Source organism: Aedes aegypti, chromosome 3 (genome assembly GCF_002204515.2).
Source record: "Aedes aegypti strain LVP_AGWG chromosome 3, AaegL5.0 Primary Assembly, whole genome shotgun sequence".
NCBI classification, from domain to species: Eukaryota; Metazoa; Arthropoda; class Insecta; order Diptera; family Culicidae; genus Aedes; species Aedes aegypti.
The window spans coordinates 280,067,353-280,081,576 of record NC_035109.1 but is presented as its reverse complement, the minus strand read 5'-3'; the positions used below and the strand labels follow the sequence as shown (position 1 = coordinate 280,081,576).

The 14,224-nt window shown below is 39.9% G+C and overlaps 1 protein-coding gene across 1 annotated transcript in view; it reads left to right on the top strand.

The window, feature by feature from the left end:
• The window catches only part of LOC5577484 (probable ATP-dependent RNA helicase spindle-E), a 60,938-nt gene extending 52,414 nt beyond the window's left edge, over nucleotides 1-8,524 (top strand). The window contains exons 4-7 of the mRNA XM_001663352.2: nucleotides 5,524-7,002; nucleotides 7,411-7,532; nucleotides 7,602-7,847; nucleotides 7,958-8,524. Coding sequence (XP_001663402.2) covers nucleotides 5,524-7,002; nucleotides 7,411-7,532; nucleotides 7,602-7,847; nucleotides 7,958-8,090 — 1,980 coding nt within the window. The 3' untranslated portion in view covers nucleotides 8,091-8,524. The remainder of the gene's footprint in view (nucleotides 1-5,523; nucleotides 7,003-7,410; nucleotides 7,533-7,601; nucleotides 7,848-7,957) is intronic.
• Nucleotides 8,525-14,224: the final 5,700 nt, after the last annotated feature.

Here is a 14,224-nt window from a genome sequence, read left to right as displayed (position 1 = left end):
TGTTGCGTAAAAGACTATGTTGGCATTATACCGGGCAAACGCTTGCTGTCCGAACTCGCTGTCGCTCGTCGGACCTAAGAATGGAAAACATCCTCTGTTTGCATTATACCGGGCAAACGCCTGGATTTGCTATTTGCATGACACCGAATAGATGCTATACACAACCATCGGATATAGCCTTCTGCCGCCTCAGTTCCTCTATCCTCAATGTGGCTTCTCCGCATGTAAGTTTTGCACTATTTACTGACATTACTGCATTTAACAAAGCATGGACTTGTTCTTTTCATATCCAAGCTTTATTTTGTGATTTTGCTTTTTGTGATTCGGCCTTGTGTGATTCGGCCTTTTGTGATTCGGCCTTCTGTGATTCGGCCTTTTGTGATTCGGCCTTCTGTGCATTCGGCCTTTTGTGGTAGGCTAGAAGGTATTCGGCCTTTTGTGATTCGGCCTTCTGTGATTCGGCCTTCTGTGATTCGGCCTTTTGTGATTCGGCCTTCTGTGATAATCCCGATGAATCTCTAGGCAAACCCCTGAATTAATTACTGATAAAATTCATTGACAAAATTATGAGAATTACATACAGTAATACAAGCAAGGGTCGATAGGGGCAGTATGGGCCAATTAAGAGAAAGGTCTTGAAAAGCATAGAAACACAATACAAATTAGTCATCTCATAAGGCTGATTTGTAGTAAGAAATGTCTCCTTAACTGGCGTTTTGCACAACGTAATATTTGAAAAATTCCTTATCATATACGGCACGGGGAATATTACTCTCATGAAAATGACTAGTAGATTCATTGAGTAGAAAGAAGTGGCGACAACCTTATTTTTTATTCTCAATTTATTTATTTTCTAATTTGAAGGTCATTTCGCCATTGAGCATCACTACAGCGAGGATCGATTCGACTGTTTTGCCTAAATATACACTATACTGTTGACCAATAAAAATTAGGTTAAATTTGGCAAAATCTATTTTGAATACTCAAAATTGGCGTTTGACACATAACTTTAATTGTGATGAAAATGTAGGAAAAATGTTTTTTTTTTTTCAATACGAATCCTGACAAATGTTACACAGTGATGGAAAGTGGCGAACACTTCTTCTGAACTGGAACAAAAACAAAACCAAACGCTCCCGAGCGTCAGAGCGCTGGTTTACTCGCATTTTTCAGCTCCCGAGTAACTGAAGCTAAAAGTGACAACGTGTTCGGAGCTGTTCATACTGTACTTTTGGGAAAAAAGCTGCTTCCCCTCCAAGATTTATGGTTTTGAAAGGCTTTTGACTACAAACTAGTAGTTTACTGTCGATATGATGGTTATACAATTAATGTGTCTGTCAAAACCATAATAAATCACACCTTGCTCGGTTACTCGCGAGTAAACGCTCCCGAGCTTGTTGCTACTTCTTTTGACACGTTCTCCCGAGCAGACGGGTGCGGACTTACTCACACCTAGCCAGTTCCCGAGTCTGTGATGTTTGTTATGAGTTGGTATACACTCGTGAGCTGCATCGTGATGCGAACTTTTCCAGCACTGAAACGACAGCAAGTCAGAATCAGCTCTTCCAGTTTCTGAATTTTCCGAAACATAACCCAACTTTTATTCGTCAATTACTAATCTATTTTTTGATGTGATGCTACGATGTCTTCATGCGTTCTCTACATTTCGCCGGTAGATCGAATAGCACGTACACACTTAAAAACGACATCGCTGTTCGGTAAATTATTTTACGGTCTTTGATCAGTAAATCATAAAAAGTACTGAGATTGCAGCTTCTCTTAATAAAAGTACTGGTTTTTCGGTAACATTTTTCATTATTTACTGAATACAGTAAACTCTGGTGCTGATTTTTTTTTTTTTAAGGCACTCCGTGCTCGTGGCCACTACTGTGCCGGAATTAGTTTATATGTATCTTCCTTACCGATACAGTTCTATTTTTAACTAATCTATATTTACATCTGCTTTCACTCTCTTCTGCTCTTTTTTGCTCTCACACCGAGCAGGTAGGAGAGTGCTCTGCTGTTGGTCCAATCGATTTCCATAAGCCATAGTCCATTTTGCTCTTGCGGTGGTTCGTTTTGCCGTGTTCCTGAGTCGTTTGAGGCTAGCTGCCTGCGAAGTGGGTCAGTTTGTCTCAGTCACCATCTGATACTGACGGAGGATGGATGTGCTCCCCTCCTAAGCACGGTCCTCCGTGCGGCGTCTTCTGGTGGCTGGACGGGTTATTTTTTTGGAGGGGCTGGGAATTGAATCCATGACCTTCCGCTTATGAAGCGAAAGCGTAACCTCGAGGCTACGGACCCCCCTTTCTCTGGTGCTGATAGCACCGTAAAATTACAGATTGCCGAAAAATTTGAAAAGTCAGTAGAATGTTAGTACTGACATATCAGCATCGAATGAATTGTACCGAGTTTTCGTTAAACTGCAACGGAAACAATTACCTAACCACGTTTGTTATCTGCCAGCAGAAAATGGAGGAGCTCCTGCTACAGAATGTTTCTCCATGATTATTTTTATCAATATTTCCATCCTGCCTTGTCGCTGCTCATGGTAAGTATTGGAATATCTTTCGACGGACCAGAATTGTAACGGTTAGCCGTTGCACATCGAAACCCGCACTGCATTGATCGTACTAGCTGGAGCTTAGATAGCACATCTGTTCTTGCAAGATTTGTTACCTTCCCGTTGTATGTCCATATTGAACGCAACACTAACAGGTCATTCCAGCATAATAAACCCTTCATTTCAAAATTCCGAGAGGCCGTTCCGATTCTGGTGGAAAGATATTTCATATTCGTCATAACTTTTAGTTCTATTCGCGGTGACCCAACTTGTTAGAGCCTAAATCGGACTGCATTAATAGGTGAACTTCCAACAGGCCAGACGCCGTAAAAACGGTGTTTGGAATGCGTTTGAACTGAACATCAGACTCCAACCACGAGCACTCGGCAGAGGCGAAAAATGAAAATAGAGTGGAAATCAATAACATTATGATCAGATTGGGGATATCCTGAAGGGATTGGGCCGTTGAAAAAACTGGAAAAATCAGCGAACAAAAGTAAACAGAAAAAAACTTTACCGAAAAAGTCAGCAAAGTATTGGACAACTTGCTACTGACCTCATCGGTACTTTTTTGACAGCTGAACATTTTCTAGTTTGCGGAGTTTTCGGCACTCATAAAAAATTACCGACTTAACTCTGCTGTTCAAAAACCCAGTTAAATTTTACCGACTTCGGTAATAAAATCTTAGTGTGTAGTGATGCTTTCTCAATCCAAGAGGGACCCATAGTTCATTGCCGTTTTTTTGTCGTTTGCCGTGTTATCCAGAGCAGTTGAGCGTTTGCTCAGAGGAGGGTCAGATGATGTCAGTTCGCTTTCAGACGGCCGTGATGTTGGACGAATGCGCTCGTGTTGTTCTTGAACGAACTGACGAAGGTTCCTGTTGAGGGGGATGTTAATCAAACCCATGATCATCAACCAAAAGCGAACGTGTAAAATACTGTGAGTGATCAATTGATCAGCTCAAATGGATGCACGGTTCTCTAGATCTGTGCTCTCAAAAATTTAAGATCTGGCTTCTATTCATCTTCACCTTAAGTTGATTAATATTCTAAATAATTTTGAGATAACATCAGTACGATCCTATAACATTTTCCCGAATACCATTACCCCGAAAACCATCACCCCGAATGGTCAAGTACCACGAAAACCAATACCCCGGAAATCCATTACCCCGAATAGTCCGTTACCCCGAATACCATTTCCCCAAATGGACCATAACCCCGAATTTTCTTGCCTCGAAAAATTCAAAATGAAGATTTGACAAATCAACACCATATATTTTTTCAAATAATTAGTTGAGGTTCAGCACGTCTTCTCTTGTTCGTTGTCCATCAAATTGTCGCTAATATATATGACAAAAAAAATCTAAAGATTCGAAAGTAGAAAACTCCTCAATATGACGTAGTGTTCGCTACTTCAAAATATACTTTACTCAATGATTTTATATAACGGTACTAGCCTGGAAGTCGCCAATGGAATATTATATACTACTTGATTTTTATTTGAATTCTTGTTCTTGTTATCAAAGATTTATTCTTCTTTCAATCAACAGTTATTCTTTAAGGGTCAAGTGAGAACCAAAATCTCACTCACAGGCGTGCACTTAATTTTGTGAGGATTCACAGATTCGTTGCTACATTTTTCGAACTGCTGATAATGCTGATACTGATTTCGTTTTCACATGTTAATGTTAGAGACCTCTACCGCCCTCTTTCAAAAGCGTTATATTATTTGATGGTAATGCATAATTGATGTTCAACATATTACGGAATGGCACTAGACTATGGTTCGAAAAATCTCAGATGAAAATGTTTACTGATATTATACTGACAACTATTTAAAAAATGCATCGCTTAAAAACAGCCGATGATAAAAGAAGAAAAAATCATTGATGAAAACGTTAACAATTATGATGCCGATAATCACTTTACAAGTGCAACTTTTGAAAGAATAATCGATAATTAAAAGAAGGACAAATCTCTTGTAGGAAGTTGTAATACCTACAAGATGTAATACAGACAAGTAATGCAGGAGCTTATTTGCAAGGCCGGTCGCTCGTCTAAAGTCACTGTCAACTTTGAATTTCGCTCAAGACAATTGTGTCAGTCGATTTTTTAGCAGCTATCGCTCGAACTTTAACTCAAACAGTACAACTCGAATGAACAGCCTATAACTCAAAGAAGGAAAAATCATTAGTTAAAATGTTCACACTGGCATTATACAACCTCAGCGAGCGTCCTTGAAGATTTTCTTGATGTGAATCACTGACTTTCGGGGAAGTGTCGCGTTCGGGGAAGTGTCGCATTCGGGGAATTGGTTTTCGGGATAATGTTGTTATTATGTGCATTCGGAGTACTGGTTTTCGGGGAAGTATTATAGGACCCAACAGTACTACCAGTAGTCAACATAGACTCAGTATATTACTTTCAAGAAGTACATTATTTTAGAACAAACATTCATGTCACTTCCGAACGAAGAATGCTTTGGCGGAATATAATCTGCTAAATTTCTTATATCAACGCAATAATCATTCGACGAACTATTCAAGGTTGACTATATAAATAAGACAGTGAGAGGGAAACTGTAAGTCATTTTTATAAAACTATTTCTGCACAACACTCAAAAAATAGTGTCAAAAGGGGCAACAAAGCCTATTCCATTAAAGTATTGGCAAAAGTTGAGGTCAAATTTGCAACAAATGGGTCTAGTACTTACAAATGAGCTGAAAACACACAAAAAAGAAATGTCTGTTCTGATTTTATGACTAATTAATCTCTTGTCTGCTGGATTACAATAGATTTCTTTTTTGTTTTCTCGGTTTCTGTTTAGTCTATTTTTTCAGACAAGAGGTCTCTTAAGTTTCTGTTTTCAAGATAAAAGTTGTTCAAATTTATAAGTCTATCCTGTGTGATTTTGAGATATTTATTATATTTTCGTGTTCTTCTATTTCTTTCCGCAGGTTATGTACGACCGCACAACCAACCGTATCTTCGTGACATTCCTGGGAAGTAACGATGAGCACGATCAGCGTGGAGCGTTCATGCCCGGAAAAGTACACGCCGACGTGTACCGTGCGATCAAGCTACGCAAACTGGGGTCCCGTAATCGGATCATGGAAATCAGGACCATGCGTCAGCGTGATGCTATCGAGTTTGCCACCGAAATGAATTTGGGACACTGGGAGGACGCCAATGGGTGGGTCCCACGTCGAAAAGTGATACGTAATGCGCACCTCTCGGTCATTCCGGCTATCCACCAGGCCAGTATGGTGTGCCAGGTGACGAACGTGGTCCATTGCAACAAGTTTTATCTGCGCCCGGAGGATACAAAGAATAAGGACATTTTCATGGACATTCACTCCAAGTTGAACTCTAGAGGGTATAGATTGGAGCGATTCGATCCAGATTGGCAATTTGCCGTGGGCCAAATGGTAGCCGCACCGCTTGAAGAAGGAAGCGATCGTTATGCCCGGGCTGTGCTGAAGAACTACAAAAACATTCGAAGCACTGGTGATGTCATGTGGACGGTTTTCTTCTTGGATTATGGACATTCGTCGGTCTTGGGACAATCAGCTTTCAGAAAACTTGATGGACCTCTTGCGTACATGAAAGAAATCCCTCAACGTGTCTTTGAGGCTACATTGTCTGAGATCCAACCTTCGGCGATTATTTCTCCGCAAGGTATCTGGACCGCCCAGTCCATTAACCGTTTCAAAGAAATGACACTGGGAAAGATCTTCGTCGTTGACGTCTACTCGGTGGTTAACGATGTGGCCAGCGTTGTCCTCAAGAAGGGAGACGAAGTTCCGATAAATTCCGAACTCATCCGGCTGAAATTTGCTCAATACGCCGAAGAGAGCTACATTTCAAAGCTGGATCACGACATGCGCGAACGAAAGCAACGAGAAATGTCGCTCGATGAAGATGTTCGTTACGAGGTATACCATTCGTCCAAAAACAATCAGCTAAAATACGAGGAAGACGAATTGGAAGACGTTTCCCCTCCGGAAGAAAAGCTGCGTTGCAAAGTTATGCTTTCCGGACCGCACAGTCCTCTGGAAACCACAGCTTCATCGACGGTCCGATCGGGCGTTATGAAACCAGTGACGATCGAGAACGATTCCGTCAATTCCATCCTGCTGGATTCCAACCCGCAGGACACACATGAGAAAATGCTCGTCGGAGCGTTCGTCCACGAGCAAGGCAATCGGTTGGTTGTCCGACAAGCTTCCATGATGCCGAACATTCCAGGATTTGGCCCTCTGATGGCACTGATCTTCTGTCCCACCTGCCAGATGAAGAAGGATGAGGAGGAAACGCGAGTGGTTTCGATTCTGACGGGTCTGGGGTGCGACAAGAATACCGGGGAATCGTTGTTCCCCGAACATGATTTGGCGTTGACGCTGGATGTCGTTTTATCGGACGACGACATAACGGAGGTAAGTTGGGTAGATGGGGTCTGGGTCATTTGGCATAATGCTTTTTCGCATATGATTCTTTGGCATTGAGGACATTTGACATAATTTCGAACTATGTGAAAAATGAGGTTTATATGGCATATTATCAAACGATTATGAGGAAGGTACCTAAGGGTCATTTGGCATACCTGATCAAATCTCACTGAAACCAAGCCGGCATCGGCACTCATCGTAAGAATTCCAATTTCATGTCACTGATCGATAGTACCTACATTGATTCTAAATTATGCGGAATTTCCGTCACATGTTTACATAGGTCGTAATTCTGCGAAAAGTCCTTTATCGCAAGTGACCTTTTACGCCAAATGTCCCGCTCTCGGATAAATGGCATTTTACCAGAAACGTTCATGAACATTTTTCTTTTTTCAGATAAACGCTCTGCGCTACACAATGGATACCATTCTGCACACCGATCAGGACCAAACCGTGCCCAAATTCGGGGATGTGTCCATCGAGAACCTGAAAGCGAAAGTGAAGCAGTACATTATTAAGTAATTTTCCCTGCAGTAATATCACACGAGGTAAATACCTACTAATCGATCGTTGTTTCTCTTTTTTAGGATTCTGGAGCACGAGCGTAAATTCATGGACATTCGCCATGCGCCAAACGATTACGATTGGAAGCTCGTGGAAGAGAACAATGCCGCTGAGGCATCGTCCTCGTCGAAGAAGCGCAAACAGGACTTCAACATCTACGACAACGCCATCTATCCCTTGTTGCCTCCGCTCGGTCTTTTGCCGGTCAGTGCCAAACAGTTGGACTTCCTCAAGAGACATTGTCGCGAGTTGCACAAACTGGCCCTCACGTACGTATGCTTTTTGATTGTTCGTTCGTAGACTACTAAAGAGTAGAGAATCGATGTCTTTTTTGAAAGCGTTCAACATTCTAACTTGATTTTTCTCACTATCGCTACAGGGACGTTAATCTACCGCGTCACGGTATCACGTGTCAAATGTGCAACACCATACTGGAAACATTGCCACAGCTGCGCATCCATCTCTACTCGAAGCTGCACCGTGATCGTGAATCTCAGATCAAGTTCCGATAAATTGACGCCACCAACACACCAACTGTCGGTAGTGATTTGTACCTTTCGATTTTTATGTTTCTTTTACCTGATTTTTTTTTGTGTCTAAAGTTTCATGTTGAATATGAATTACCATTCTACCCTGCTTCATTTTCATTCTTGTTAGTTTTAATTCAATTACTTACGTTTAGCGTTATTACATGTGCTCTGTTACTTAGAGTGAACGAAATTTTTCAACCGTTAAGCTATGAGACTGGACTTGAGGTGATTTTTGAGACGCGGTTCTAATTACGATATGATAATTACATACGAAGAGAAGTTACATACATTACATACGAAGAGATATCCCGCAGACGCATTACGTAAAGGTAATTAGTCATTGATATAATAAATTACAATCTTTTTTCAGTCCCAGCTGGAATATCAAAGCAAATACAACCAATTTGTGCACAAAATGTATGTATTTTTATTTAATTTTCCGAAAGTTCTTATCAACTGGTCTATAGTATAGAAAGGTGATCCTTTATATGAGAGATAAGCGGAAGTAATATGGAATTATTTGGCAACAGACCAGCAGTGCAGAGTTTCCTCCGAGTCGAGAATAATATTGTTACACGGACATGACTTCCTCATTGCTAAAAAGTGTATTTTGTTTCGTTATAGATCTTTGAGCTACATTTCCAAACTAATAAACAGCAGAAAAAATCAACAACTAAAAATCCCATTGACAAAATTCAAAAGAAGAAAATATATCATATTTTTTGCGCTATGTAAAAAAAAACTTTTGCCGAAATAATTTCAAGCGGATTATATTACTCTTCAAGAAAAGTTTAAAACAAACATAACGCATGTTCGTATGACTCACACTTTGACAGCTCTCGCTGCTCGATTCTCACACTTTGACAGAAATATCAGTTTCCGCGTATCTCTCTTATAAAGGATCACTAGTATAAATATTACACTGTTTAGCGGCGATGTGCTAGATTCGATCAGCTAAGAGCAAATATTACAGGGTGTCTACTAGCTGGAATTATCATGGAATTTTATTCAACCTAGAAAAGACCTGGAAATTATTCTACCAATTCTTTTAAAATTAATTAATTGCTCTAAAATTCCTCGAGGTGAATCTATTAATCTATTGTTCCTATCTATAATTCCTTAAATTCGACTTGTGTTCCTTTATTGAGTTCCCTAGATTTTTTTCTGGTAATTTCTCCAGCATTTCATCCAAGAATTAACGATTCAGGGATTTGATGAAGTATAGTTTGAATTAACATTGAAAATTAAATATTAAAACATCTTTGGTCTATTATTCTCTTATCAAGTGTAATGATTTGCAAAGCATTTAGCTTTACACTACATGAATTCTCAAATAAATAAATTGCTGGAGTTCTTCCGAACATTTTTTAATGAGTATTCAAAAAATGTATATGGAATATTCAAAAGTTCATTAAAGGTTCCACACCAGTTAACACTACAGCATTTTTTTCAAGAAATTCTCTGATCATTCCTACACATCTTTTTAGAGATTTCGTTTTATGTTTTTCCGGGTGTTCATTCACAAAATCCAGCGGGATATTATCCAGAGATTCAATTGATTTTTCTTTTTTTTTTCAATTATCTAAGCAATAATCTAGAAAATCTTGTAAATTTTTTTCAAGGGTGAATTCTTCTAGAAACCCCTATTCATCAAGGGTGGGTGAACTTACACAAGTTTAAACAGAAGTTACCCTAAGATTTGCTTTAGGAATATGCAATGATTTCTCAGCTTTCTGAAAAATTTCATTCACATTTCGTTGGAGAAAAACATTGAAAACTCCTGGAAGAATGCTTAGGACTAATCTCTGGAGTAATTCCGAAAGGTATCCTCAGAGAATAATTTTGTAGCAAATCCTGAGGAATCCTTGGAGACATCTAGAGTAGTTTCAGGTTGAGTATTCTAACATGGAGCATGTTCTAGAACATAAGTTCCCAAACTTTTTGGAAGCGCGACCCCCTAGTCATCTGGATTATTTTCCGCGACCTACTAGAGCAAAACGATAGAAATTGAATTAAAAAACAGCTCTCATTTTTCATCGCACGTAAGTAAGCCAAAGTTGCAGAGGTCAAGTTTTTAATTCATAAATTATCCAAATTTTATTTTTTTCTGGCCCATGGTTAATCGTAGTAAGGATCCTGATGCTATTCTTGGCACGTTTGAATTACTTCGGTAGTGGGATTTTTTGAAAGCAACTAAGCTCATATTTTGCTACAATACGCGTTGTATTGAAGTGCTTCTTCTTGCAAAGTTTCAGACAATTCGGCCGAGAAAAACCCCATGCCAAAGTGAATCATGGAAGAGCATTTGTATCTCTGCATCTTAACTGCTTCGTTCTCGGATATTCTGGGATTCAACTTCAACCATCAAGGTTTTTATAATCGAGATTTTACATATACTTCAATCGAAAACAACTACAGTTCTTCAAAATCTATTTATATGCAAAACTGTCAGAATATCGGGTTCTTCGGTAGTATGCATTTTAATCAAGATTTTTCACATCATTTATTGTGACAGAAAGCTTAAAATGTGTTTTAGGACAATTAATTTTATATTGAATTGTAAATTAATAGGTCAAGGACAGAAGCGATCATAAGCAGGGTGTCTACTTATTTACAGAAATAATATTCCCTGAGATTTCCAGGTTTTTTCGAAGTTTAAAAAAAAACAATTACCTGTACTAGAAATTCTCCAAAATACATAAATGATTGACGAATAGTTCATTTTACATGACTAAAATTTTATTTGAAAAAAGTGCTTCAAAATACTTAAACAAAACATACGATTAATTTTAAAGAATATTTCACTTTAATAAACAAATATTTTATTATCACTTTGTTCTAAACGTGTACACAACATAAGAAAAAATAGTAATTTTTCTGATTTTCACAAAAAAAAAAACAATTATTTTTATCAAATGATCTGAAAGTGCCTATGATCAAAAAATATATATGAAGAAAATAGTCTATTCGAACTTAAGGGAAAAAAATCTTTCCCTTAAAATGAGATTTTGAATTATAGACTACACATCCACAAAATTTCTCTAGAGGGCGATTAGTTCGAAGCGAAGCGACTATGAAACTCCAGTAGGCTATGGCTAGCTGACGTATAATTGTAAATGAGTAGAAAAATAAATTTGTTCATTCTGTTCTTGCCCACTGAAGTAGAAGGTTGTTTTTATTCTTACGACTACGGCCCACTTTCCCATAGGTTATTGGCCCAGAATATTTTACTGCGAGTAGTTCAGATATTCAGTAGATTACGATGGACGGTGGAAAGTTTAGCGTTGAAAAGCTACGAAGCGGCGAATATGAGACTTGGCGGTTCAAAGTTGAAATGCTGTTAGTCCGGGAGAATTTGTGGAAGTACGTTTCGGAGGCCGCCCCCAACCCTCTGACGGACGCCTGGAAGGAAGGCGATGCGAAAGCCCGGGCTACGATTACTCTTCTGGTGGACGACTGCCAACATCCGGTGATTCGCGATAGCAAGACGGCGCAATCTACGTGGGACAACATCAAGAATCACCATCAAAAGACGACCATGACGACGAAGGTATCGCCTTTGAAGAAGCTGTGCCGGGCGGAATACAATGAAAACGGCGACATGGAAGGACACTTGTTCAAGATGGAAGAACTTTTCTCAAGTCTGGCGAACGCGGGTCAAGAACTGGATGCGAACCTGAAAGCGGCAATGGTTCTGAAGAGCATGCCAGATTCTTTCGACAACCTGACAACAGCTTTGGAGACCCGTGAAGACAAGAACCTCACTATGGATTTGGTCAAAGGCAAATTACTGGATGAAGCGCAGAAGAGAATGGAGAAGACCCAACCAAGCGAATCCATCCTACAGCAATCTGCACATTTTTGGAAGTGCGGCTATCGTGCACGTACCGGCCCCGAAACGGAAGAAGCTAGATCCAAAGGGGAAGAAGCTAACATTCGTCGGGTATGCCGATAATCATAAAGCGTTCCGGTTCATCGATGTGTCCACCGACAAGGTTACCATCAGTCGTGATGCGCAGTTCATAGAGATGGAGGAGCCGAAGACACAGAATTCTTTCGATCATCCGGGATCACTGCAAGTTGTGGAGTATGAACCCGAAGTCATTCCGTTCTATCCTGGTCCAGAAGAAGAAGATGATGACAACGTGGATGAAGATTACGAAGAAGATGATAACGCCGGCGAAGATGCTGAAGAAGGTAGCAACGCCGACGAAGATAATGAAATTAACAACGTCGATGAAACTCTGGTTGAGGAGGAGCATGCAGATACGGATTCTAGTATGTACGAAACCCCAAACGAAGACGACGGCAGCGAAACCGATACGCCTGTGAGACGATCTTCCCGCAGCACAAAGGGTGTGTTGCCGAAACGATACAGAAAGACAACTGGAATGTTGAGAAAACTGACTGACGAACCAAGGACGTACAAGGAAGCCATGAGAGGACCTGAAGCTGAACTATGGAAGGCCGCTATGGACGACGAGATGAAGTCACTGCAAGAAAACGGTACGTGGCAACTGACTGGTTTACCTCCGGGCCGCAAAGCGATAGGCAGTAAGTGGATCTTCAAGCGGAAACTAGATGAAGATGGCAACGTGGTAAGATACAAGGCCCGTCTAGTTGCGCAAGGCTTCACCCAAAAGTTTGGGACAGACTATGATGAGGTCTTTGCGCCAGTGGTTCGTCAAGTTACGTTTCGAGTGCTGCTAACGGTTGCCAGCCAACGAGGAATGCTGGTGAAACATGCTGATGTGAAGACCGCCTACCTCAACGGAGAACTGAAGGAATCAATTTTCATGCGACAGCCCTCCCGGATACGAAACTGAAGATAGGAATGCGGTGTGCTCGTTACAAAGATCCTTGTACGGACTGAAGCAAGCGGGCCATGTTTGGAACAGGAAGTTTGATCAAGTCTTGAAGCAGATGAGGTTCCAGCAGTCGAAGAACGACCCGTGCCTGTACGTGCGGCGCAACGGAGCACACTACACGTATCTGGTAATTTATGTGGACGACATGGTGATTGCCTGCAACGATGAAGAGGAGTATGAAGAGATAGGGTTACCAGACGTACTCTTTTTAGAGTACATGTACTCTTTTTTGTCTCAAAAATGTCTGTACTATTCTTTTTGCTTAATGGGCTCAAGTGTACTCTTTTCCAGCTATTACTGACGATCACCGAACAAATCAAATAATCTTTTGGAAAAAAAACAGTTGTTTCCCATGAAAACAGAATATCCAAGGATTTTCGTTAGATAATAGCTGAATCGAATTGCAACGAGTAGCTCAAAAACATTTAGAATATATTCATACAGCTCACTATATATAAAAATAAGTGACCTTGCGGTAAAACTATTTATAAACAATTAACTAATATTGATTTTTAGTTTATAGTTTATTATTATTTTAGAACTAAATTCAAACGATTTGGAACATCTTTTTTCAATACATGAAACGTGTAAACCACTGGTCCAATGGTTGAACAAGGTTGTGGGAATGGAAGGGTTTAACTTTAACTTTAGTGTCCTTAACATGAAAATAGACTATTAACTTAATCAAGTTTGCTTCTTTTATATACTTGAACAGTTCCTTAGAAACACTTAAATTAATAACAATGCTTGAGATTGTTTTCAGATCCAAGGTTCCAAATTCGCTCTTTCTATTTCTAGTTTCCTGATCAAACAAATATTGTAAGATGGTATGGAACCATCTTGCTAAGCACTAAAAAGTATTTAATAGACTGTAATATTGCCAAAATAAGGAGTCATTATAATCATTATATAAAATATACATTCCACTCAGAACAAGGGGGTGGTCACTCTACGCAGTGTGCCTTGCGCAGTTATGGCACATTTCGGCACACTAACTGGCACAGCTTTCCAATGTGGGTTGCTATAAAATCACAGTGAACTGAAATTTCCATCTGAGCAACCATTGTCACCTGAGTTGTTTGGTATATGAGCCTCTGTACGAGCCATAAATTCTTTTGTTCTCATAGACCAATCCAGTTGCCTGCGTAGTAGTGCAATGTTGACAAAATTTTCTTTGTTTGCTGTGAGAACTGTCACAACATTGCTTTTGTTTGCTGTGAGAATCCAAATATAAACAGAATTTCTGCA